The sequence below is a fragment of the Calonectris borealis genome, chromosome 14, assembly GCF_964195595.1.
Source record: "Calonectris borealis chromosome 14, bCalBor7.hap1.2, whole genome shotgun sequence".
NCBI lineage: Eukaryota > Metazoa > Chordata > Aves > Procellariiformes > Procellariidae > Calonectris > Calonectris borealis.
In genome coordinates, this window is record NC_134325.1 from 4,689,298 (window position 1) to 4,714,683 (window position 25,386).

Below are 25,386 nucleotides of genomic sequence, written 5' to 3' on the forward strand. Positions count from 1 at the left end.
GCAGACTTTAGGACTGTGGATAAGGCACAGTGTGTGGAGTCATCTTGCTGTCAGGTGCTCCTACCCTGCAGAGAGCTGCAAAAAGATATTTGCTGAATCACCTTGGCTTGATTTAAACACCCAGCCTAGCATACAAGAGAGCTTGGAGAACCAAAACTGAGAGAAGGCATTATGGCAGAGCTGCTGAACAGATGCACTAGACACTGGAGAGAAAGCTTAGGCTGAGATCTGTAACTGGCATTAAAATGTCTGTCTCTTCTGCCCTTGGGTGGGTATTAATGGAAACTGCTCTCACTTAGTGAGATGCCAGGCATTCACAGCCTAATTTGAGAGATAAGACTTAGTTCGTCAATGACTTTTTCTGGAGGGGGAGGAAGAACTTTGATCATTGCCAAGTGGAGTCTTGGTACTAAATAGCTAACGTGCTTCTTAATTAATTTGTTCTGTCTCAGGAGACATCTTAAGTGCTATGCATGTGGTACAGTGTCCTGTATAGAAATTGCCCTGTGAAATCACAGAAAGGAGTAAAGATTCCTTTCATATTTGAGTGGTAGAAACTGTGTAATTAAAGAGGGAGCTAAAGTTGGTCCAACAACTACCACCACCTGAAAATGTTAGCTTAAAATGTAGAAAAAGAAGCTGAAGGTATGTACTGTATGTGCCAGAGATTTGCTTATTTGCACGTTTAAAATGCATCAGTGGTTTCCTGGAACAGCGGACAGCAAATACAAACGTGAGGATAAAGAGGTCAAAGAGAGTATCATAAATGTAATTATGCACTCATTAGTTTAAAGTCTTTGAAAAATATTGGTGGTAACAAGACCAGACTGAACAATTCAGATTTTTCTACCAGTATCTGAACAAACTGAGTGATGGAGGAAGTTGTTCTCTTTAGTGGAGCAGTATTCACATTTGACGTTAATGTGAATATTCACATTAGAAAGGCTGAAAGGCACACTCCGAGCAAAAGACAGAAACAAAATTTGCTGCTGCCAAGTTTGGCCTTTAGCCAAGGGTGCAATTAAAAACAGAAACACCACATTTTTACCTTGCCTTGCCATCTCTGAATAAATTCTGTGATAGGTGGGAAATAAAAAGCTGCATGTTGTACAGACCAACATAAGGTCTGTGTTCCAGAAAATTAAAATATTAAAAAATTCCAAGATTTTGCTATGGGGATTTTCATTTTCATAATGCTTAGAAAATCACATTCCAGACTGGTTTCCCTGAGCATGTGCATGCATACATGCACATTTTAAAATAAAAAAAATTGAAAATACTGTGGAGTCTGTCCTTGCTGAGAGAGACAGGTGACTAAGACACTGAATGCAGACCATGGCTGTTGCACTCTCTTCTCCTGGTTGCCAGGTCACTTTCATTAGGCAAGTGCGGTGGAATTCACTTAAGTGCCACCTTGATGGTTTGCCAGGGAAGAGGTATTGTGCTGTGCATTTCAGTGATGGCACAGATCAGTTGGCACACCTCACCGAAAAAGTCATCTTAAACAGTGTGCATCCAGGCCTCGCTGCAGCGTTCTTTGTTTGCTAGCAAGTTTTCCTTCAGCCGGACTTTATGCATACTGTTATTTATTCGCTAAATTGTGGCTGCAGACAGGATAAAAGTAACTGATCTGTAGTAGCTCTGGAGCTTGTTTTTTGTTAGAAATTCTAGGAGACTAAGTCTATTTTTCTGACTCTTTGCCAAGGTCGTCGTTGCTGCTTTTAGAAAAAAAGGAACTCAAAATATGATTTTATTTTACTCTGATTTTATTTGGAGAAAATGAATTAACTTCCTGTTTGTGTATCAAGGTAAAATATTTTAGCAGCTATTTTACGAGGAGGAGTTGCCAATTTGTGTGCTTTTTTTTTTTTTTAATAGAAAATACTTAGGCCTGTCAACTAACTCACAGATTCTTCATGAAGCAGACATTTTCCTTGCTGACAATGCTGACTTCCAAGGACAGCTGAAAAAGATAGGAAGAGAAAATTGTAACTGGAAGACCAGTTCCACTATGGGAAGGTTTTGAAGGCTTTATTGCTGGAGGAGTCAAGTGACAAGCTTGCTTGAAGAAGGCAACTTTGAAAATGCACGAACTAGATAGCAGAGCACTATAAAAAGCAGGGGAGAATATGTAGCTGTGTGGGAGAACAATGATCACCCAAGATACAAGGTGAGCCTGAAGACGAGAGGATTTCAAAAGCTCTGATCCTTACGATGTCTATGAAAAGAACCCCATTGATTTTAGGAGACTTTTGATTGTGTTCAAAGAGAATTCAAAGTCAGGAATGCTGTTTGTGCTGTAGCAGAAGATGACTCTAGCAGCACTGATGTTTCGGATGAGGATTCTTTCAAATCATCGTAGTTTAAAACAATCAAATTGACAATCAGACAAAACACAGAAATGGCAAGCATGAGCTAAATAATTTTGGAGGTAGAGTAAGACCTTAATGGGGCACTAAATACAGCAGAGACCCTTATCTGACATAACTAACTATGAATTTTAAAAAAATATTGAGCAAGGAAGCAGTGTGTGCATGTGGTAAGCACACAGAAAAACCAGAAGATAACCTTTTGAGAATGTGAGTCTGAAATGCTCCTAAGATCTATGCAAGGAGAGTTGTCCCAGAAATAAAATGAGGCATTTGGGAAGGGAAAAGGGCATTTTTTTTTAAATTATTCTACATTGATGTAGTAGATAAACCATGGAATTGAATGAGGTTCTAGTAAAAACATAGCAGGAGGAGAAAAACCAGTGTGTGGGAGCGAAAGCCAGGATGTTATCATGGAGGTGTCATACAGAAACTAGAATCCAGGACAGCAATGGATTAACAGCGTCTTCCCCATAGTTATATACTAACTAGCTTTAAGCAAGTGCTAACTCGGATCACCAAAAAAGAATTTCTGTAAGCAAATTACTGTCACTATTTGACGTTAAGTAGCAACTTCAGAAGCAGTTCATGTCCAGGAAAGTAGTTAGGCAGTGAAGTCTATGCTGTGGTTAGAAATTATTCAGGTCTAGGATTCCTAGTGAAGTTTGCAGAACTAATCCTGGAATCTGTCTAGGACTGCAGGGGATTTGGAATTGGAGAACCTTATCTGGCTGAGAGGCTGCATCTTGTGACTGCAGCCTAGGGAGATCCCATCCCTTCACGGATATCCTGAGTGCACATGTGTCTTGGGGGAGCACGCTGGGAAGAAAATTATGAGCTGATAATGTTGAAGGGGGTTTAGAATCTAGAGTGGTGTAAAAATGCTGATCCTCTCCTGTTCACAGACCAAAGGATGGAGAAGTTGCCCTTGTGGCTGTGCCTGGCCATTTGAAGTACCACTGTGCAGTTTAAACATGCATTTATACAATTAATTAGAAATCAGCAGAATAATCAAATACTGAATGCAAAATGAATTAAATCAGTAATAGCAAGCTAAAGGAAGAGCTCTGTAAACCACATTTCAAAAAGATGGAATAAGGTGGAATAAAGATAAGCTCTATATTCTTCCCACTATACAAAGGTCACATACAACTTGTACTTTACAACAGATTTTATTTTCTGGATACAAGATGCATGTGCTTTACTGACCTTAACAGTACGTATGTTTTCAAAGGCAAATACAGACAAACTAGAAAAAAAGCCTACTAGACCTTTCTGTTACTCCAAATATGTTCATTCCTCAGAAGGAGGAATTTAAATATAAAAATATAAAGATAAAGCAAAGATGTTTCAACTCTTAATTAAGGAAAGGAACATAGCCTAATGGTTATAGCATGACCCTAAGAGTTGAGAGAACAGAGGTGTCACAGTATGACCTTCTGCAAGTCACCTTGAGGCTTAAGAATACTTGGTGAATATAGTTCTGCATATCGGACACTTAGCTGTTATATGCAGTTTTGAAGTAGGTGGGATATTTTTTAGGATGTCATGAAGTAGCTACTGCCAGTGAAATGCATTGTTAGGCAACAGAGAACTGTCCTTGCAGACATAATGTCCTTGCAGGCCATACTACATCAGACAGATTATTAACTCGGGGTTAAATTGTCATGTTAAAAACATCAGTTTTGAATAACAAGCTGTATTTCCTAATTGCAAACCAATCCAAAACTGTATCTCAGTAAGAAATCCTCTGTTAATTCCCCTTGGCTCTGAACAGGTAATTAGGTACTGAGTACTTCGGGTAATCAGGTACTTTGCCAGCACTCCTGTTTCCTTGGAGGGATAGCTCCAAGAACACACCACCCTCTGCCATTAGCCCTTCATGTCTTCCCCACCTATTTGTCCAATACAGGTGCATTTGCCTTGTACTTACCCACTTGATTGCAACTGCAGGTTGAGCAAAGATGATGATCTGTTCCCTTTTGCAACAAAGGGACTGTTAGCTTCTACTATGCAAAGTGATCTGGGTATACTTAGGAGAGTTTTTAATAACAGCAGCTAGATTAAGTATCCTAGTGGAACTACCCAGTTTTTCCTGCTTATGTAAAGATACTAAAGTCATCTGGAAAATACTGTTCTTACTGTGGGACAAATTACTCAGCTCCCATTTAGTAGTAAATTTTGCTGACTGTGACATATACCAGAATGCAAGCTACAGTGGGTTTTAGATAGAGATCAGTATGCAGGACAAATTAACCAAAGCCTGGACGGCTGTAATAAACAAGAATCCTTATGTGGATTTGCTGACTGAGCAGCACCTTCCCAAATAGAACTGGCAACTATGCAACCTGCTACTGTTGTTGCGAAGAAACTTCTTACAGGTTGGCTTTTTTTAAGAATGGATTTTTATTGACTTTCCAGATGACATTATTAATCCACGTAAACAGGATTTTTACTTTGCACATAATAGAAAGTGTAAACAGAAATTTGAGCATTGGTATATGCTCACTTCTTCAATGGTGACCCAGCACTCGCCTTCTAAAAAAAAGTCCTGTTGTTTTCAATTTGCACTTCCGTTCTGAACCATTTGTAGATACTCCTTGTATAGCTTTTCCTGGGTTTCATAAAGTTTCTTTAGCTTCTTAATTTGTCCTTTGCTGAGTTCTTTGCCTTCTGTATCATGGGTGGGAAATCCCTGAAATATTTAAAAAAAAAAAAAGAAGATAATATTTAAGATAAATTCTTGGACTGCTTTTGCTCCTTATAGAATTGTGTTTTAATAAGATAGGGGGATAACTTCATAATGACAAGCTGTGAGGATGGGGTGTATCTTGGTTAATTTTAGTCACCTAGAAGTTTGACAACTAACTGATTATTTGTGTATGTTCCCTTCCTACATAATGAAGGGGCAAAGGGTGTATTTATTTTCTGTCCTGTACTAAGTAAGGGAAGCTCAGACAACTAACTTCTAGATGGTTATAGTTAAGAGAATAATGACTAATCCCTGAACAGATGGTTAAGAGACCACTTTTAATCATACTAGCATATTGAATCCAAGGCTTAAAGCAAAAGCAGTAAGAGATTTGTGTTCTCAATGGAGAAAGTATGATCAGAGTTTTTATGGACGTTCTCCTTGGCTTGCAGGGGTATTTTCCAGTATTTACACTCTCCATTCTTACTTGCCCCCAGGGCCTGAATTTGCACGGGTGAAGAGGACAGGCAGAAGCAGGATCAATGTACCGGATCAAGCGCTGAAGAAACAGTGCTTTATGTTTTCCAAGTAACGCCTTTTATCCTCAAGGGGAGCAATCAAGAGCAAAGTTATCTGTACAGCCCCTTCAGAGATTCTTTGCCAGGACAGAGCAGAACAGTGGGCAGAACCAAAAAGGAAGCACGGGACCTCTCTGAAAAACATCAGTTCTGGCAGAGTTGGGAAGTTTGTATTTGCAAGTGAATTCCTTGCCTTGCAACAGGGTAATAAATCTGTGAACAAACATCATACATGCTCCCACCCACAATATATATAAAAAAAAGGAATAAATATAAATTAAAAAAAAGGAATTTTGCTCTGCAATGAGAGGGGCCAGAGGAGACTAATGGACAATGAAAATACCCTTGAAATGATGGCTAACAGTTAGAGAACCTTGCTGCCCAATGCAATAATTATGTGCAATAAAATTAATATATCGCCTTTTCCTTCCCTCCTTCCCTCCTCCCACTATGTTAATAGCACTGCCCTGGAGGTTTTGGAACAAGATCAGCTATGTACACATACAATTGAGAATGTACAAATGGGGAAGGAAAACCACTCCCTTATCTAAAGAAAAGTCTCTTACATTTTCATCAAACATGGAATATTTGTCATGTTCCGATTTAAACATTTCGTGTGGTGGAATCTTCATTTTTGCCAGTTTTGCTGCCTGTAATATAAAACATGCATTAACTGCATTAGCATCACAGTTCATTACTGACAAGCTGTCACATATGCAGAAGGGAAAGTAGACTATAATCAAATAGCAAATCAAAACAGCATTTAATTCACAATTGTTTATCACGTGAAAAGAAACTTTCAGTGAGGAACAACACAGTAAGTCTTAGCTGTGCTTGTCCGGGGGAAGAAAAAAATATGTTTTCCCTGCTGACAAGCACAGGTTTCTGTGCAGGTCACAGCAGGATCAGGGTGCAAGTAATTGCACTGAAAATAAACTCAACTTTCCCTTATCTGTAAACAAGCACATCTCAGAATCCTTTCCAAGTAATTTATGCCCAATGCAAGGGAATCACCTTTTTGAAAGAATGCAAAAAGCTACTTGGAATTTGTGGATGATAAATGCTATTTATCTGGTTTTCTCTCTGTACATGGTTCCTCTTTTAACCCAGGAATGCGTTTCCTGTACTGTTAGAGTCATCAGCATGGCAAACAATCTTTTCTTCTTATGAGTCCATCTCCTCTGGCTGTCCACTCCCAATCCAAAGCCTAAAACCTTTGAGCTATCTCAATTCCAACTGTAGAGATAAAATGTGTTTTTACGAAACACTACATTTCACAGTTCAATTGTAGGGAACAGATGGATTCTTAAAGAGAAAAAAATCCCCTGTTTTCACACATACCTATAACACTGAAAAGGGAAGAAAATAATAAATGACACAAGCAAAATCTTCTCTAACAGTAACATATAAGATGCTACTTCGGCAATTAAGGAAGTAATACTGTCTATAGACTGAAATATGTGCTACAAGATCTTCTAAGAAGCTTTTGCAGCCTTTAGTTGTGTTTTCAAAAATGGCTTCTCTATAATAGGAGCTGAATATTCAAATCTGAACTGCAAGCCAAAGTAATTCTGAGCAGGAAATTGTAGACAAAAAAAACATAATAGAGGCCTAGTTAAGGCCGGGCAGAGAGCCTGTGTTCTAATGTAATCTTTCCTGCACGTGACTATTGCTGCTAACACTTTTCTTCAAAACCAGATTAAAAGGATCTGAACACTTACTTCCTGCTCTTGTTTTTTCCTGGCTGCTTCTTCTTTCTTCCTTTTTTTCTCTTCTTCAATCTATGAAAGGCAATGTTAATGAGTAAAACGTAACTAACTACTTCATTTGGTTGTCTTCTAAAAATCTGAGCCAGCTAGCTCCCCTGGATATCTAATTACAGACAGAACTGGCAGCACGACCTGCAGCAAAACCACCATGCCTTATAATTAGGATTGTCTGATACTTCCCACTGTACGACTTTGATTTCATTTGCTTTTATTCACAGTTAAACCGGTTTTAAATGTTCAGAATGCATTTTGCATGCAAAATGTATACATATGAAAGAATACCTACAAAGCCTGCAAAAGAAATGGTCCTGCCATTTCATGGGGAAAAATGTTTTGCAAATGACTTTTTAAAAAAAGACCATATTTCGCTGATATTTTAAGCCTCAAACTGTGAAGACATTACAGTTTCTCAAGAAGCAGTTGTATCCCTTGACGTTCCTAGGGAAACAACTATCCAAATTTAGCCAACTTATAAAACTTTACCAAAAAAAAAAAAATCTCATCTTGCACTTGCTTAGGAGAGACCTATCAGTTCTCCAAGGGTTCTGCCAGTACTGAACATAATGCTGTTTCCAGGGAAAATGTACTCTAGCTGCAAGTTCCACCCAGCAGCTATATACAAACTGCCTTCAAATGTCTTTTTGATGAAAACATCTGGAATTGGCTGAAACTACATTTTAGTTCTCCCTTTTCTAAAAAACGTCTACATGGAAGGAGAAATGTTGGAAAATCTTCCAAACATTGCTAGTCATAATGGAATTTTATTATTTGTTAAAACTGAAGACAGACATATGAAGCGTTACTTTCAAATGTTACAAAGTCAAATATTAATGCTAGGAAGTGCCAAAAGGAGAGTTTCTGTACAGACCTTGTGCATGTGAATTAGGATTCACAATCTTTATATATAGTAACATGAATTCTTGCCCCCACACGCTGAATATCTCACTCATCCATACTATATTAATTAAGATTTAGCCAGTGCATTTTGTTCTCACATATCAGATAAATACAGTCTAGTTTTATGGAAAATGTCAACTTCATTTGTACAGACAAAAGAAGTCTGAATTAGCTTCTCATTGGAATTGTTCTTCCAGAGAGGTAAGACAGTACACATGCAATACTCAACATCCCTTAATTATATGAAGATCTTAAAAAACAAACAAAAAACCTTAGAGGTATTCATTAGGTCCCATACAAAATTTTCAAGAAGTTACTGTTTCAAAAATTCTTTTCCTGAACACCACTCAAATTTTAGTATCAATTCTCTGACATCATTTTCCTTGTTGCTAGTCTGTTAAGATTTTTCTTACAAGTTATCAAAGAAACGTAAAAGTATCCATAGCTTACACATTACTTTAAATTTAAAAAATATAGAATGCTTAAAATAATAACCTTTTTCTTTTCTTCTCTTTCTTTCAATAGCGTGTCCTTATCCACTAATTTAACCACAGTTGGAAGTCCTAAAGAAGCAAAAATAGATGAATGAGTTTCCAATGCTTGAATAGTCAAAGATAAATGTATTTAGCCTATGATGTTTTCTTTTTGCAAGCTGAATGCAAATACAACTGAGTAACTACTCGAAAGTGACTAAGAAATTAGGTGCTATACAAAAAGATCAAAAAGATTGCAATGTACATTTTTATATTCTATACATATTTTCCAATATACAGTTCTATAATATATATTAATACACCAGAAATATGTTATGCTACAGCTTTGCAGTCCTTGAGTTTGTTGGATTTTCCAGATTAGTCTCGACAGGTTGTTGTCCCACTTCTTATGAAAATAGTAAGATTATAAAAACAGCTACCTGCAAAGTTCCAAGACATATAATAGGGTACCTTCATGATCTTCAAATCGAACACCAAGTTCAGGAAGGATGTCATCTCGAAGAGCATCACTCAACTGCAGTACTTCAGTTACTACAGAGCGTGAAAAATACTTTTAGTGAAGTAAGATTTGGTGAAAGTATACTTCTATCCTGCTACATAGTTATTTAAATGCAATTAAGAAATTGCCACTCTCTTACACAGGCTGGAGAAAGGTCTTTTGTTTTAAAGTGATAAACCTTTTAAGTAAGTTCTGTCTTCTTTCAACTACACAGAGAAGCAGCCTGTTTCTTTGCAGGGACTTGAAATTCATAAATTTCTCCCAAGATACCCTCATTGTTCCTGAAGGGGAACAGAAAGAAAATCCAAGGCAATTCAGGAATGATGCAACAATTCTGCCAGGGTATAGTGGACAGGTATATGACTCAGGAATATCCTAGTGGTTGCTGCAGGATTTCCAATAAGAAGGTTTAAGAAATTTTAGAAAAATCACAAATTAACATATCCTGTGCTACATCTAACAGTGCCTTTGAAGCACTACGATTTTCTTGTTTTGATAACCACATATATTTGTCAGAACAACTGTAATCCAAACATCCTCTGTTTCTACAGATAGTTATCTTTATCATCTAGTCTGACCAAGCCAGTTTTTTCAAGCAAGCCGTTTTTTTCATTGCAGCAGAACAGAGAATTTTGATTTGGCTTTCTGGATGGTGATCAGGACACCATGACTAACATTTTTTTTCCCTTGCAAACTTATCAAAGAGCCTTTGATGACAGCAAATAGTTAAGAACTCAAGATTTAGCTGAAATAGATGCTATCAAGTCTTAAGAGGAAAATAAATCTTCATACAAGATATTTACTTGGATAAGAAATTGTATCAGCTGAGGAGCAGCAGAACAGTTAAAAGGAACTAAATGCATCAAGACAACCCAGTATGTTGCTGTTGTGAACTTAATTCAGTGGCATTTTTTATAGATAGTCTTGTATTTATGAGGAAAGCTTACCACGTGTGACAAGATAGATACTTGGGTTAGATGACACCATGTGCTTATAATAAGCAAGTGTTCTCCCTTTCAGCAACTCTCAGCTGGTTAAATGTCAGAAGTAATAGGGGTCTCAAAGGTAATAATTCTGGTAATAGAAGCTACCATCCAGACACTGTACTAAACACTGCACATATCAGTAGATACAAGTACCGTCCCTGACCCTTCATCTGTTCCATAATTCTCAGAGCCTCAAAGACCTGAACAGTGAACAGAGCACTGACTATCCTAATCCCATAAAAAGGAACAGCCACCCTATTTCGTTGCATGGTAGTGTTCTGCAACTCTCTCTTTGTATAGGAAAGCACTGCATTTTATAGAAGCTCTTTTGTCTGCTGTGAACTAAGTCATTGTTTTTCTTGATCCAGAGCAGTTATACACAGTAAACCACATTCATGTTTGTCGCAAATCTAGAGAAGTCATTAAGATAAACAAGGGATAAGATTACCTCACTGGCTGTTAACACTAAAAGGTGTTGAGACTAACCTAGGCAAAGGAATTACACGTCGTATCAAGAATGTGTCAGATACACCTACTGCTTATTCAATAAAAGTGTCTGCTTGGCTATAAATATTTACTTATCTGAAATCATGAATAATTGAATGTTTAAGAAAAAGAAATCCATCAAGGTAGAGAATAATGAGAAATGTATAACAGAACATGTATTATTTATGAAAGGACACATCCTCTGATAAATCCTCTGTCATCCAGAGGAGTCAGCACCATGCTTCTTAGGGCTGAAATGTGCCTGTTCTTTGCATGAGGTACCTCCAGAGTAAAGATGTTTAGGGATTGGGTAGGGAGTTGTTTATGGGCTGCCCCGAGATATAAGCCTTTATCCTCACTGAGGACAATGATCAGGAAACCAGTGGGATAGTACCTCATCACCACTGTCCATGAACACCCCGGCAGCTAGGCACTCCTTGAGCCTGTGACTATTTCCCAGACCTCTTTTCACATTTTCTGTGAATTTCAAGCCAAAGAGTCTCAGATGTGAAACAGATGTGCTGTTGTGAATGGGAACACTGTGATAGGGAGGAAAAGGAGGAGCTTAAAAAGCATCTTGAGAATGCTGGATGTTAAGACTGGCAGCAAAAGGCAAGAGCAGGCACAGTTAAAATGAACAAGTTTGTCCCAATTCTGGTCAACTCATGATACATTAGGAAGAAGGCAGAGGGTTTCCCACTGTGTCCTAGAAGCAGCTTAGAGCAGGATACCACATGGCACCAGCACCCGTGGCAGGAAAAGAAGATGCAGGCAGAGTTCAGTCATGGACACCCTTCCCACCAGGTAGTCAATTTAAGCAGATGTCCTGAGGTAAGTAACCAACAACAACTGAAGAGACTTGCTCCTTTTGAACATCTGAATAACCATTTGTTACTAATGAGAATTCTTCCCGAGTGTTGGGGGCTGCACTAGAGCACAGATCTGCTCCACTGTGCATCCTTGCAGAGACAACCATATGGGGTCTTTGCAGTTGGTCAAGTACTCAAGAAAAATGTCAGGATGCACAATATAGAGGTGCTCTGACCGGCCAATCATTGATGTCTTTTGCAGAGCTTTTCTGCATTTTTTTCCCTTGTACAGCTAGCACAGTGTTTTCCTTTTTCTGTTTACCATCATTGCTAGATAGGTTCACAAATTAAGGCAAGACTCAATTGCAAATGATCAGTGCAGGTCTCCAGTTTGCATACTAATAAGCTTATAAAATAGAGAATTAATTTTATTAATATGTTTGAATGTTAGCCATTCTGGATGATGGTAAAATTTTTGTAGAGTATATACATTTTGATTCTTACTGAAAAACAAAGTTTTACAAATGGCTGTTCTGTGAAATGTTTTGTAAATATAGATACATTTTAAAAAGTTGTATGTATATGGATGGGGACATTTGTATTACTCTGCAGGTTTTACAGAAGCAGCATACTTTTTATTTTACTTCTAAGAATACTTAAAGCAATATAGATCATGTTAATTAATATTTAACACCATTCTGCTATGGGGGGGAACTCCCTTCACTTACAACCATGTAGAGGCAATATCCCCAGCCATTAATCAGAACAACTTTTACAGTAATTTAACACTTCCTGCAAGCAAGAATTTAGTGGGTATGGGGAAACAAATCAGTAGCATGTCAGTACAGGTCCTGCCAACCACCACTCAGCTTCCATATATCAAATAGTTTAATGAAAGGTGCCTCCCCAGTCAAACTGCAGAGTGCTCTGTACCCCAACCAAGTAACAGCTAGATCCAGCTTTATTCTTACTGCCCAATTTATTTCAGGCAAAAAATCAATACCTTCCAAATAAGAAACTCAAGTGCCAGTAAGCAGTCTAGCGATAAGGATGTTCTAAAAATTATCTACCAGAAGCCCCGTGATATTTAAACCTTACCACAGTTAAGAGTGAGGATCAGTTTAGCTCAACCGTCAGAAAGCAAGGAAAAAAAAAGCCTCATATAAAATGAGCACTTATGTTAAATATTGAAAGACCAAAGGTCACATTTTTGGCTGAGGTTATACACACAAACTTCTTGAATTAATTCAAATTACAGAAAATATTTGCTGTTAGAACTAATAAGCCTATTTCTCAGCATCAATTAGGCCTATACGAGTTTGACAGTAATAGCTGAGTAGTCACATTAACAAATACAGTTTTGTGCTTTTAAGGTAAACTTATTAGCCCTTAGAAGAACTCAAAACAGTAGCAGAATTAGGGTTCAGATTCTTTGCTAGCTGAATAGGTTATCAACCAGACACTACAAGTAATTTTATATTTCTGTATAATATATGGGTTATTGATATATGTTTTATATATTAAAAATGCCCTATTTTTCCTTCAAGTACAAATCTCAGTGTAAAAAAGTTTTAGGAAAACAAAAATCAAATACATATTGAAGACATGTAAAATTCCACAGGGAACAGCAGAAAATACTAAGAGCTCCATAAGGAACTAATCAACCAGTAAAATCCAAGAGGGCTTAATGGAACAATCTTTTTAACACTATATAGTTCTGCTGCCAACACACACAGCATGATCAAAGCTTCTCAGAGGGGGAAAAAAAGCGCCCAGCACAACTTCTAGCAAGCTCCCAAATGAATTCTCTAAAGAGAGCACTCACTTAACCATCAGGGGAGCTACAATTCCAACTATGCTAACAAATAAGAACGAACATCTAGGCTATTTAAACACAGACAGTATCATTGTGTACCAATCTACACTTTTAAAAGAACGCAAAGCTCCCTGGGGGAAGAGATCATGGGTACTTTCATACCTAGAAAGCAGGGAGCGCCCCAATCTAGAGAAACAACAGCTAGTCCTCTCATTCCAGAACTTTTAGATTCTTCAGGAAATTAAAAGACAATGAGTTTAGCAGCCTGTAAATATTCCCAAATTAAAGAGACAGGTAGCAGAGATGCAAATATTCAAGCCAGCTCTGATTTAAAGATGCGTTACTTTTATTCTCTAAGCAGAGAGAGACTGTATCAGCTGGCTCACCCCCCCAGTTTGATTCCTACAACCTCTCAGTCTCGTGTGCAACAATACAGGAAAAAGTGAACTCTCACCTTTCTTCTCTCTGGCAATTTGTCGCACTCCTTCTCTGAACTCAGAAAGAACTTGTAGGTACGGCATCACTGTAGATTCCATCTGCAGGATAATTATTTCTACAGTTAGCTAATCATCATTTAGATATAAAACATGTCCTTACCCGCTTCATATTTATGTGCTGTTGGATGGAACTTGACCCTCAGGACAGATCTGTATCAATAAAAATTGTCATTGCTCTATTGATGTCAAAGGATAGACGATAATTTGCATTAGCTGTCAATTTTCCTTTTGCGCAGATAAAATCAACTTGTGAAGTTCTGCCTCTCCCCATTCCTTTTTCATCTCCTTTCAGTTACAGATACATCAGTTCCACAGGGTTATGCCACAGTCAGCTAAATATAATGCAGTACAGGAATAAAAACAGCACTCAGATGAATTTTCCCCCTCATGTTCTGTGTTGTCTTACGTAGGTCCAACTGCTTGTCAGACATAATACTAGGTGAAACTGATCTTAGGGCTTATTTTCATCAGAACGTAGATCTGTTCGTCAGATGTTAGCTTATGCTAATTGCATTTACTTCCAATACAGTGCAGTTGTCTGTATTCCTCACCCAGAGGGAAGTGGGGAGAGATTACTGTTGAATTATTTCAGGTATAAGTAAATGCTGGTCATGAAAGCTCAAAGAAAAAGTCCTCAGCATCCTGCTCTCGATAGTAGTGAGTAGCAACAGCAAGCAGTTAGTGAACGGCAGTGAACAATTACAAAAACAACTACAGATCAGCACTGTCTGCCAACACTTCTCTGGAATCCCAAGAGGAGAAGGCAGGCACCCAGAGGACTGCTTAAATTAAAAGTTTCATTATTTTGGAGGGTAGGGAAGAGACAGAAAAAAATGCACACTTTTGTTTCCCCTACAGTTTCCACGTGTCTTTCCCATCTGTTAAATCCCCATGACAAATTTCTGTGCAATTAACAGACATGATAGTCTGTTATGCTCTAAAAGTGCCCATATGAAAGGAGCTGAGGGGCTCCGTTAAAACTTTTCATAAATGTGAATACTACGCCATCAGCTTCACAACTGGAACCACTCTTGGCAAGTTTGGCAGAAAGAACAGACTCTGGAAAGTGAGCAACAGTCACATCTCCACTACTCCCTCTACACGGAAACTAGCTCAACATGCAAATGAAGTGGTGTCAGGAAAGCATGCACTGTCACTACTTTATCAGTCATTTAAAGATGAAAGTTTTTATTTCCGGAATAACTAACCTGACAGCCACGCTTAATTCATTTGGAAAATGAGACTATGGAACCTGAGGTTTTCTGACTTCAGATCTCTTCTATGCCCTTTCAAGTAAATTACTGAACCATGGTAATTAAGCTAGTTGTTCTTTCAGAGCTTTTGAAGGGCATTATGCCTTTTTTGGAGATAATGACTCTATTGGTTCCTTCATCTCCAATTTAGACAAAGAAACAATAGGCCTGATCTACAGCCTTCTGTAATTAATGAGTTTTTCAACCTTGAATGTTCACCTGGTAATTTTTGCTATGAAAAATAAGTATCTGCATTGAAGATTGAAAGAGGGTATAATATTTAATGAAACAGCCAAAACATCTGTGATATTATGCATCTTTATATTACAATGCTTAAAACCAGTAATGTCCTAGGTGATAAAACCAGAAGTTTCTTGTGTGTAACGGGTGTTAGCACAAGATTCTTCTGACAAGTGTGCTAACAGGTGTTAGCACAGGATTCTTTCTGCACAAGATTCTTCTGACTCCCCTACCCTTGGCAATGTTACTGTAAAGGAGTGAAAGGGCTTAGCTTCTTGTTCCAAGCTATTGCCAATCCCTCCATAAAGCATATCTGTTGTAAACACTGCCTGAATGAAGTGCTAAATACGAATTTAATTTTCATTTTCCCTAAAAAAGTGTTAAGGTGCTGCCTTTCTTCTGAAGTTCAAAATAATTCTGAGCAAAATTAAAATTCACTATTAACGGGTTTCGGTATGAAATACTGAGCATCTTCATTATTATCCTTGTTATATCATTACTGGAGATTTCTGCAGCACAGTAATATAAGTATTTGCATGAGCAATTATCAGATGAGTGTTGATTCACATTCTTTAACCACAAGCAAGCTTTCCTCTTCCTTTGATGAATAAAAAGTTTAGCTTTTTTGTTACACCACAAATGTTTTAATTATTTCTTCTAAGGAGGAACAGAAAAACATATTTTTCTGCATTCAAAGGTGTGACCATACTTGAAAAACAGCACTGATTTGTCCATGTCAAATTTTTCACATGAACAAAGACAGCAAAGTTGATAGCTTTCATATGGAGTTATTTCTCCTGCCTGCACGACAAAACATTACTGTTATTACAGGGCCCATCAGCACTTTCATCAGGTATCTCCCAAGTATTTCCAGAAAAATTCTGCATCACAGTGGAACTGCTGGGTGACCAAAGCAAAACAGCCTTCAAAAGCCAGATAAAAACTGTGGGTACAAATGAGATCAGAAAAAGAGATTGAAATGCAGATAAAACTCCAGCTGCCTCCAGGCTGGTTTTTGGTGTACCACAAGGAAGTTTAATCAGTATAATTATATTTTTGAAACTACTTAACATACAAATACTTGTAATGAGTCTTTAGACTGTAGCATGTGCTGTCTGTAGTTAACATGTGGTTTCTTAAACAGACTCGTCATTCAGAAGACAAGATAATTCTTTTTCTGGTTGCTATACAATTTGTCTGTCATTAAATCAAACAAACCTATAAAAAAACCCAACTCTCATAAAAGAAAAATCCTGTTTCCTAAGCCAATTAATTACTACAGATTCAAATGTTAAAAGCGGAAAGAATGTAATTCGGCTACATATCATAGTAATGTAATCACTTTATCTAACCTAAGCTTTCAAAGGACACAGAGTAATTTTGTATAATGTACTTTGTCCTTCACTTACATTTATGTTTTGACTATTCCCTCCAACAGGAAAACCAATTGCGTCATCACTTTCTATGGCACCAAAAATCTGGTCAAGGAAAAAAAAAAAGAAAAAAAGAAAAAAAGAAAAGAAAAGATTGTATACATCAAGTCACAGGTATGTGAAAACTAAGCAAAATCACTAGGGTTTTGAAGTGACCTAGTTCTCATTTAACCCACAATTCACTGCTCTAATAAGAAGATGTTTTGGTTTTTAATTGATAAAGCATACTAAGCATTGGCTTTCAGATTTAGCTTTAAAGCTGTCAGATTTGACATTCTGACTTCATATTTTTTCTACTGTCTAATTTTCCTTGCATGTATTAGGGGCTCTCCACTATTCAAGAAAACATTAGCTGAAATTATAACGTAACATAAAGGACTCCAAATTGTTCCTGCTGCAGCACACACTGCAATTTGGGGTTGTTTTGGTTCGGGTGTGTGTGGAAGATCTCTAGTTTCCTACAAGATTTAAACAAAGACTGTACAGATCCCTATATACTTGAAAAATACAACAGTTATAATTGCATAGTGCAATAGCAACGTTACTACTTGCTATTACATACCTTTAGCATTTGAGTGAGATAGGAACTGATGTTTTCTAAAAGAAGTCTGTTTGGCATTTGTCTGGAAGATTTCTTTGCAGCAATATAGGAGTTACTCTGACTGACTAACGAACGCATTTCTTCTAAGACAGAGCGAGTGTCAATATTGTCACACAGTGCTTCATGAATTGCTGCCTTCTTGTCGTAAAAACTAAGAAGAAAAAAATTTTTTTTACTATTGATGTCAGAAGTATCTGCAACCTACTCTGAAGAACTTCTGTTAGAAGAGTAAGGGGACCTAAAAGTGAGATAATCTTTCGCTGGTCACAGGGAAAAACAGATGAGCGAGAAAAAGGCATTATCACAATGCTGCTGTTTTGCTGCTATGGACAAAGACAGGCAGGATAATCTAACTGGCAACAACTGTCCAAATTACATCTAACACTTTTTCAGCAACTGACCTTTTCATACCAGTTTTTAAGAGCAGTATAAATTGCTTCTTTAGTACCTTCTTGTGCTTACTATTTTTTTTTATAGTATTGCTCTCCTATCCCTATGTACCAGCCAAGTACACTGTTTCATATCTTTCCCGTGAGGAGCACCAATTTGGAAGTTAACTTACCACAAAGTGAAGTGTTATGAAGCTGTTACAAGCAGATACAAGGAATAAATTCATGTGAACCTTTGTAATGCTCATGAATAGGCATAATAAGTAATACAGTATATTAAGTACCATTTCATCGTGCAACAGATACTACTGTTTCAAACAACATACTTTTTCCAGAGGAAAGAGAAGTGGTAGAGAAAGGAGACAAAAATACATATCCATGAAACATATCTTCTGTTCCTCCCACTCCTTTGTCCCTTCCCTTTGACCTCCCTATTACTTACGATCTTCTCCCTTATTTAAAAAAAGTGTTCTCTCTACCAACCACAAGTTGAAGATGAAATTTTCAGAGGACATCACTAAACAGAAACATCTGCACTTGGTCCTTCAATAGTCAACATCTCTGTCCACAACAGTGAACTGAACTAGGAACAATTTTAGTACTGCAACGTAAGATGCTTCTATTTTAAATTTCACTCATAATAGAAGTCATATAAGAAGCTTTTCGTATTACAAACAATAATGTAGTTTTATAAAAGTGAAAGACTGCAACATTGATATCACTATATCTCAATAACACATTTTCAAACATTGGCACTCTGATCTTCTGTGCTTTTAGTCAAGTCATTTAACTTCTGTTTGTCTCAGTTTGCTCACTGCACTTTGAAATGTGTAAAATACTGTTTTTCCAGTTGTAATCACTGTGAATTATCGGTCACTTCTCAGAGAGAAGAACAGCATTTCAAGTAGTGAAGAAAGTGACAGCTATCTAACAAAAAAGTTCTCTTTCCCTTCACAAACAGGGCAATGAGGCATGCCAGTGTACTTAACATAAACGAAAGGGAAATTAACAATTTCATCTATACTTCATAAAGCTGTTGCAAGATTAAATTCACTACCTTGTGCAGAGTGGAAATGCTACAGGCTTATAAATATCACTCTATATATATATAGTAAGTCATTTTGCAAGGGAAAAAAGTTAAACATGTAGCTACACAATGGCTATTCACAGAGAAGTAGGAATGCTCCACTCACTTTTTGTTCAGCTCTGCTTCCGGATCTTCCCATTTCTGAAACTGGCCTGTCACATCAGTGGGAGCTCGAAGAATATCCTTCACATTTAAAAAGAACTCCTATAAAAGAAGAATATAGCTAAAAATCACTTTAAATTAGACACAACCAGTATTTACTATGAAAACGCATTATTTCTGAATTAGCCTCCTAAAGTTTATGGTTTCAACACTGTTTCAGCCAGGATCGACTGAATGTCTGTCAAAACAAGGAAACGCACACATTTTGCATAACTCTGTAAATCACAGTTGGACTGTAATTCAGTTCTATCTCTTGGCTCTGCCAGTGCATGATACACTATGATACTCTAACACCAAGCTGCTCAAATACAATACCATTTTAAAAAAGTTTAGGCAAGAGTTCTTATGGCAGATTTTTAAGTGTGTTGCTAGCAATGGAAGCTGAAGAATAAAAATGGCTTTATGGTGAGGGCCTATTTTATGTGGGCATCCAGCTTGGTGAAAAGTCATTTTCACTTATTCTGAGGCCCAAACCAAACATTTTAGATAAAAAGCAGAATAGCTTCAGCTGGAGAGACCAAGATCAATGTTCTCAAAATGCTGTACAGCCTCCTTGTGGGAAATGTGGGTTTAAATCACGGCTCCAAACTAAGTAGGGAAAGGAAATGTGCCTGACCCCTCACATATGCCTGCAAGGCATAGAGGCAAAGGCTCGATGTATGTGGTGAGGAGACAAAGTAGGAATGATAATCCCTCTTTCCCTTTGGCTATATTTGTGTAAAGTCTGATCTGGTAGACATGTTATGAGACTGTCTGTTGGACTGAGTCCTATGAGCAAGCTGAACTGAGAAACTAATCTTGCGTGTAAGTGCCAAGCTGCTCAGAGATGTCAAAACTTGGACAGAGCCCCCAACTGCAGAGAAATGTAGCTGTCTGTGGAATTTGCAGGACTTGAATGTTCAATGGTAGCTAAACAAATACTGTGACGTCCCACCTGATGAATTCAGAAGGTAAACTCAGTCTGTGGATATGGCCTATATATCCTTGGGTTCTATTCCTTGAAACACATATAACAACACAAAGCTTAGAGAGCTGGAGGAGGAACGGAAAGCTTACTTACATTCATAAACTTCTCATACTGAATAGCTGACTCCATGGTATTATTTGAATAATCCAGTGTATCCTTCCAAGAGTGCATGAGGAAAGCCAACCGTAACTGTCGTGCTATTAAGAGTTTCAAAATAAACAAGGAAAATAATCATAATCTAAAGCATTTTTATGGCCTCCAATACTGCAGTGGCTAAGAACGTCATTTTTAGTATTCTTACTACCAATACACCTACCAAAAAAGCAAGAACACTATTATCCATACAGATAATACCAACAAGGAACAGAAGATCAAGAAAGCTGTCCTAATGCTAGTGAAGAGGAAAGACACCTGAAGTTAGCCATTTTTGGAAACTCCATTATGTGCCTGAGTAACAAAATTACCACAGTCACCACTCAAAGTACATCAAAAGCATTCAAATTCCAAAGTAATTTTTACCTGTATGTTTCTTCAGTGCATCTTTTATGGTAATGAAATTCTTCAAAGATTTGGACATTTTACAGCCAGCAATTGTTAAGTGGCCAGTATGCAGAAAATACCGGACCCAGTGATCATTTTCAAAGTAAGCCTGCAGCAAAAACAAAAAACCCCAAAGACCCAACACTGTTTACATACATACCATGAAGTAGGATAATTTAAGAATAAAATCCTGAGAACAAAAAGTTATGCTTATACAAAACACACATAAAGTTTTAAAAATTAATTGATGGATTTGTGTAAATTGCAGTCAAAGCAAAGCATGTCGCTTTTTCACTGCAGAAAGTGAAGACCAGTTCATTCACCTCAGACTGTGCCAGTTCATTGTCATGGTGGGGAAATCGGAGATCAAACCCTCCTCCGTGAATATCCATCGACTCTCCTAGAATGGATCCAGCCATCGCGGAACATTCAATGTGCCAACCTGGACGACCCTGTTAAGAAAAACACATTACTTGGCTACTCGTTAATTGTCTTCCTCTCCTGCCTGTGTATCATTCCCCCATTGGTCTGCCCCTAAGCAGTTACACACCTGAGGAAATGAGATACAGTGTTAGCAAGAAAAAAAGATTCTCAGTCTCAGCTTCATAAAAGTATACTGTTGGATTTAAAGATCAAACATGGCATATACGTCTCTGATGCTTTGATTATCATGCTTATTATTCTTTTTAAAATTACATTAATATTTTTGATCACAAGGAAAAAAAAGGATATAGAAATTACTGCAGATAAAGCCTGTAGATAAACAGAGGACAAATGACCAGTAACAGCTATCGTGAGCTTGCATGCAGACTTCTGTTTAAAAAGTGTCAAACAGACAGATTGATACACATTCTGAATTATTAAATGAACATAGCAACAGAATCAACGATTGAATAAAATCTATACATTATTAATATGAGGTGAGGGAAAGTATTTCTGTAACATGCTATTTAATAAGGTGTAGAAGATCTAAATCCTGATTATAATGTCCTTACCTTTCCCCATGGAGAGTCCCATGAAGGCTCTCCTGGCTTGGAGGACTTCCACAAAGCAAAATCATTTGGAGAATGCTTCTCACTTAAGCGATCAGCTGAGATGCTCAGGTCACCTTTCAAAAGAGAAAATGTAAATATATACCTTTTATTTAAACACCAGCATTATTGATTTTTGGCCTCACTGTACCTCACATCAAGTGAATTAAAAAAAAATAAAAAATAAGAAAGAAAAGAAAAACACTCAGTCCTCAAAATTCCTCATAACTGACCTTGATAATCCTTTGGGTTTTTGATTAATGTTTGGTTGACAGGAAATCTGACAACAAGTATCAACTGCACTGCTTTCTAAGTTTTGACATGAGATTCATCTGCATTCTCTCTGCAGGCACAATTCCAATTTTGCAGTTACAGAAAAAGAAATACAGAAACAAAAAACCCTATACTCATAGACAAGTAAGACTGCAGAATCAATTAACTCCAAAGTTAGAAGGATCCAGATTAAGACTAGGATTGTCTTAATCTGCACACACAACATGATCACAGGATATTTCTTCCACCCCTAATCTCAGCTGCTGCACAGAATGGCTGGTAGTTGTTCAATAGCTATGTTTACTGTTTTGTTACCATCACAGAGGTGTTATGCATTATTTGCTGTTAGCTCCTTATCATCACTTACGTGATTATAACATCTTTAAAACACAGGGAATTTACCATTTCTGCAGTACTGTCCAAGACTAAAAGTGGTTAACAATACCGCATAAGAATCCAAGACAGATTAAAGACAAAATTGTCAAGGTTAAACTTGTCTATTAGTTTTGATTTACAGGTTGAGAAATCTGCAATTTCAATTGTTTAGAACATCTAACATTATGCACTTTAAAGTATTATGCTTTTATTTACATTAATTGCAACTTTCAAAGCTTAGCATTTCTGCTGCCTGTAATAGTCAAAATGACATCTGTCAGAGTAAGGACAATCATCACAAATGAGTCAAAGCAGCTAAGCTGACAAGCAATAACTTGACGTATGCATACTCTTGGTTAGTTACATTAATCACTCAGCATCAGTTCCTATTTGCAAAAAGACACAACAATTCAACAAAAGAGACTGGTTATGTGGTGGAAATGATACATCCGTGTTACCACAAAGACTATGGTTTAAGCTAGCACCTTTTAGTTCACATGGAAGCTTTCAGCTATAAGGGTCTGAACTGAGAAGAAAAAAAGTGATCATATCCATTTTAAGCTGCAATCTCTCAGATATTGCTAGTTTCACCTAGTATGAGTGCCCTAATTTCACCTAGTATGAGTGTTATATAAAAATCTTTTAATATTCCTCTGATAGACCTTGTAGATGATTTGCTACTAAATATGTACAACTTTAGGAGCAGCTAACTAATGAGTCTGGTTTTCTGAGCATTTTAAGCTACTCCTCTGCTATGGCTCGACTCAAAAAAATCTGTATTTGGATTTAGTTCAACACAAGGTTTACAAAGTAAAAAGAGTTCTCAGTATGAAGGAGGAACCCAAATATTTGTCAAGAAATAACTACAGCCTGGTGTGGAGACCTTTCACCTGGCATGTGGAAGACCCACTTTCACGTCTTTGCTCCTCCTACTTTGAACCAGATGAACAGCTAAATAACTGGGCTATAGTCAAATGACTGAGCTATTCACAATTCTGACCAAAAAAAACCCCAAACAAACAAACAAACCAACCAACCAACCCAAAAAAATCCTAGAATGAGTAACGTTTCTTGGTATTTTCCAGTTAAAAACTTTCAGGAAAGTGCTGGCTCAAGCTACAAAACTTTGGAAAAGAAATCTATTGGTAAAGGAAGTGTAGCAGGTGAACCATTCTAACAGTAACTTTGATCCAAATGTCAGTGAAATCAATTGAAGAGATCAACACATCATCAGTTTCTTCAGCAACTTAAGCAAATGTTATTCCCCCTTTTTACCTTCACCCTCTTGAAGAGCTTTTTGATCACCTACAGCTTCAGGAACCAGCTTAGCATAGGAGTGTTTTTCACTGGAATCAAACTTCATAGTATCAAAGTATACAGATCCATTGGACACATACCTGAAAAATTAAAGATCATTATTTAGCTAACTTTCTACCAAGACTTAACTGAATTTTACCCCAAAAATCACTATCTTAAACTTAAGTTCTCTAGTGAAACCACATACAGTATGGTACTGCTCAGTGTTGTAAAGATGACTTAGGTGAGCCCAAGTTTTAAGGCCTTACCATAAAGACTTCAGACAAATCACTGAAAGTCACAATAAAATTGATCAAAGGGAAAACAACTAACACCTTTTGTTAAACTCTTAAGAGATGAGATGTCAGATAACAGTCCCAAGAGAAGAAATACCTACAATGCTTCTGGTCCCTTTTAACATTTTGCAATAATATAAAATGAATCATGTTTGTTTCACAGTCCATTTTGTCCTCCTTTGCTTTGCTAATTTTGCCCCACTATAGCCATAACAAAAACTCTGACACAAAGGTAATTTTCAGGACCAGGAGGAAGGCTGATAATTCAGTGCAAACAATTTCGAACTGTAGCCGCTTTTTTTTTTTTTTTAAATGTAGGTTTAAAGGAAGAACATGCAAGAGAAATTATGCAGTCTGAACCACAGGTTTGCTTTTTTCACAATAAAAATACATCCATGTCGAAAAATTGAGGCTGTTAACAGAAAGAATTCAAAATTTCAGACAGGAATCTATCATGATACTTAGAAACTTCTAGAGTATTAGCTTGACTTTCACCAATATTAGACAATGGCAGAAAAGCAGTTCATGATTTATTTTTAACTTACGTTATTTACAACGGATTTCTAGCCATCTACTCAGGCATCCATTTTTGAAACCCCTTGCTGAAGGCCAGGAGTCGAACACAGTTCAAGCGAATGGGACTTCGACTATTTATTTTAATGAACGAGGATTTCACCCTATAAATTTAATAATCTAACTTCTCTCTTTGTAAGACATCATAAGAAGTATAGAATAGCACATTTGCATCAGGTGAGAAATAACAGGTCTTTTGCAAAGGAACCTGAAGTTTCTTTATTTGATGAAACACTACTTCTAGAGAAGACTACTATTGCATATGAAAACAGAGAAAACAGTTCACAGTTAAGTGTTGTAAGCAATCATTCTAGTTCTGATACAGTATAAGTGCAGAACAAAAGCATCCAGTAGCAAACTTACCCATAACCATTATCCACAATCTTTTTCACAAAATCCACAACTTCTGGCACATATTCACTAACCCGTGTTAAAACATCTGGAGGTAAAACCTATAAATAAAATGTAGAATTTTATATTTTTTACATATATATATATATATAAAAATTTATACATATGCAAATATGCACTAAATATATATATAAAATACATTCGTTAAAAATTGGCTCAAAAGCAAGTGACAGTAGAAGCTAAGACTCCTATTTCAAGCTTTCTGCTCCGAAATAATGTGCTGTAGCCATTTTTTGCTCGGCCTTTAAGGCGACGTTAACAACAAACTACAGCAGGAGATGTCAGCTTTGCCACTTATTGCACCTCTGACAGAACAGGCAGTAAGTCCCTCTGATTTGCAGGTAAATAAATAAACCTTCACTGATCTGAACCATTGCATATGACACGGCATTTCATCTGTAACAGAAAAATCTGTCCTTGATTGTTATCATCACACAATTTCTTAGTGGCTGAAGACTGATAAGTAGTCAGTCTAAATGCTGAGGTTGGCAGGGCTCTCTTGTGCAGCTAACAGACTCTATCTCAAACTTCTGGATCAGTTTATGATTATAAGCCCATGTTACACCA

At 37.2% G+C, this 25,386-nt stretch overlaps 1 protein-coding gene across 3 annotated transcripts in view; it reads right to left on the reverse strand.

Moving 5' to 3' along the window:
* Positions 1–2,676: 2,676 nt before the first annotated feature.
* CARS1 (cysteinyl-tRNA synthetase 1) overlaps positions 2,677–25,386 on the reverse strand; it is a 39,502-nt gene continuing 16,792 nt past the window's right edge. For 2 of the 3 annotated variants that reach the window (XM_075163035.1, XM_075163033.1), the window contains 15 exons: positions 24,772–24,860; positions 23,519–23,640; positions 21,560–21,672; positions 20,888–21,016; positions 20,544–20,673; positions 20,118–20,221; positions 19,002–19,099; positions 17,381–17,570; positions 16,795–16,863; positions 13,850–13,931; positions 9,250–9,330; positions 8,801–8,868; positions 7,361–7,420; positions 6,206–6,289; positions 2,677–5,064 (listed from right to left, as the gene is read on the reverse strand). In XM_075163035.1, coding sequence (XP_075019136.1) covers positions 4,930–5,064; positions 6,206–6,289; positions 7,361–7,420; positions 8,801–8,868; positions 9,250–9,330; positions 13,850–13,931; positions 16,795–16,863; positions 17,381–17,570; positions 19,002–19,099; positions 20,118–20,221; positions 20,544–20,673; positions 20,888–21,016; positions 21,560–21,672; positions 23,519–23,640; positions 24,772–24,860 — 1,554 coding nt within the window. In that variant the 3' untranslated portion in view covers positions 2,677–4,929. The remainder of the gene's footprint in view (positions 5,065–6,205; positions 6,290–7,360; positions 7,421–8,800; positions 8,869–9,249; positions 9,331–13,849; positions 13,932–16,794; positions 16,864–17,380; positions 17,571–19,001; positions 19,100–20,117; positions 20,222–20,543; positions 20,674–20,887; positions 21,017–21,559; positions 21,673–23,518; positions 23,641–24,771; positions 24,861–25,386) is intronic. The other variant, XM_075163034.1, reaches the window with a different exon arrangement.